General features: G+C 56.4%; 1 protein-coding gene across 1 annotated transcript; it reads right to left on the minus strand.

The window, feature by feature from the left end:
• Positions 1–487: 487 nt before the first annotated feature.
• On the minus strand, positions 488–1,678 carry GPR6 (G protein-coupled receptor 6). Its single transcript, XM_037158965.2, has one exon. The coding sequence runs from the start codon at positions 1,676–1,678 to the stop codon at positions 488–490; it is 1,191 nt and encodes a 396-aa protein (XP_037014860.2).
• Between the last annotated feature and the right edge of the window lie 641 nt (positions 1,679–2,319).

A 2,319-nucleotide genomic window follows, 5' to 3' on the forward strand; every position in this document is an offset into this window, starting at 1 on the left:
TTGTAATTTACTGATGCATGTGCAGCAAAATATTCTATCACATATGACAAAAATACACCTTTTATTCCCCTCTGCCTTCCCCTGCCCTTGAAAATGGCAACACTGTTTTGGCAGTTCAGCAGCTAAAAATGAAATGCTATAATTAAGTAATACTGGATGTGTTCACTTGACAAATGTGATATACAATTTGGGTATACAACCACATCTTTGTTAGTTTTTTCACCACCAGAAAATCCCACATCCTGAACACCTCCAGAAGATACAAATAACTTGTATATATATGTACACATGTATACACTGTATATGTAAAGTGCCACCAAATTTCTTTGTCCTTGTGAGTCTGTTCTGTGTGTTTATTTTCTCTTTCTTTCTTTTCAAAGTCAGAGTCACATTGTTGGGATCTCAGAGTCCATCAGCAGGCACCTAGCAGCTCGCCATAGGCTGGCTGGTTGGGGGCGTGGTGTTGGTGAGAGGACAGAGAGAGCCTTCAGACCTCACTGGGAGACCTGGAGCGGAAGGGCACTTTGGACTGGAAACAGCCACAGAACAGGAGCCAAAGGGCACGCTGGATCTCTTGGTTGCGGAAGGCATAGATAATAGGATTGATCATGGAGTTGTAGGTGGCTGGCAGCAGGGTGGCGTAGGTGTAGACAGCCGGGTCCTCGCGGCTGCCCACCAAGCAGTATATGGCGAAGGGCAGCCAGCTGATACCGAAAGTACCCAGCACCACAGCTAGCGTACCCACACCCTTTCTGGTGGCTGCAAGGTGGGGTGGCGCCAGGCAGTGCTGCTGCAGCGCAATCTGGTGCGCATGGCGCCAGACCACCTGGCAGATGCGCACGTACAGGTGCAACATGATGCCGAAGACAGCAAAGAAGGTAGCAGAGAGCAGTGCCACGTGGCTGCGCGTCAGAGGGTGCACCACGCTACAGGCGGTACGCTCTGCCAGGCAGTTCCAGCCTAGCACCGGCAGCAGCCCAAGGCCTAGGGAGACCGTCCAGGTGGCGGCGAGCAGAAGATGCACGCCCAACAGGGTCCGCCGTGAGTAGTAGGTGAGCGCGTTGTAGAGCGATAGGTAGCGGTCCACCGTTATAGCCAGCAGGCTGCTGACCGAGGCAGCGAAGGAGGACACAAGGAAGCCCACGGTGAGCAGGCTTACCGTCTCCGAGGGCACCACGTACTGGAACACAAAGTGCAAGATGAGTCCGCAGCCCGCCAGCAGGTCTGCGGTGGCCAAGCTGCCCACCAGCACAAACATGGGCCTGCGCAGCGCTGGGGTGGACGCGATGAGCACCACTACCAGTGCATTTTCTCCTGCAATCACTGTCCCCGACACACACAGCAGCACGTCCCATGGATTCACCGCTGACAGTAGCAGCCCAGGCGGTCCCGCAGGCATCTGTGAAGACAGCTCCAGCGACCCATTAGCCACACCCCCGCCTGCCAGCGCCGCGGCAGCAACAGGATGCCCCCATTCACTGGTGTCCGGCGCCCCTGCCACTGTGGCTGCTGCCCCCGCTCTCTCGGCCGCCACTGCCACCACCTGGGACTCATTGAGGGAAGAGGCGCTCCCGTTCATCGCGGCTGGTGACTGCACCCTGTGTGGAGAGGAACAGCAAGCATCAGGTGCGCGGTTCAAGCTGCCAGGAAACTTGCCGGGCCCAGATGTCCTGCTCATATTGCCCACCCGACCCTGGACCCCATAGCAGGGCGAGGAAGCAGTGATTAAACAAGAGCCAAAAATAAATACCTGTTGAATGAGCGAGAGAGCGAAATGTACACGGGCGCTCTCACAGATAAGAGTTTTCGCAGAAACACACACGGATAATATCCGCTCACATGCACACAGATCTATTCCGTGAGGGTGACTACATCTGCACACACATCTGTCCGCACCGAGCTAGGGCTGTGAGCCTGGGGAGTCCTGCTCGGGCTCCTGCAGGTGGGGCCAGGGGGTTCTCCAGAATACGACTGCGGAGTCGCTGTCCGCGGTGCTGAAAGCTAAGTTTCCGCGTGCAGAGCCAGCGGCTCCTGGAAGCCTCAGAGAAACACCTCAAACGGAGGCTTGGGGCAGAAGTTGAGTGTGTGTAAGGGGAGCGTGTGGGGTCAAGCTTGACTCCATTTCTCCGGCTTTGGGAAGGACTCATCCCCTGGCCATCCTTTACCCCTTCCCTTCTCCACACCCTCAAAGTTCCTCTCGGGGCCCGGCTGCTCACCTGGGGAGTCAGGGCTTCAGAAAGTCTTCGATCATGAGCGCTGTGGTGGGGTGTCCACGGTGCCGACAGAGAGGCTGCCTGTGAGGCAGCCGAGGACAGCGCA

Source organism: Artibeus jamaicensis, unplaced genomic scaffold, assembly GCF_021234435.1.
Source record: "Artibeus jamaicensis isolate MK-2021 breed Jamaican fruit bat unplaced genomic scaffold, CSHL_Jam_final contig_387, whole genome shotgun sequence".
Classification (NCBI taxonomy): domain Eukaryota; kingdom Metazoa; phylum Chordata; class Mammalia; order Chiroptera; family Phyllostomidae; genus Artibeus; species Artibeus jamaicensis.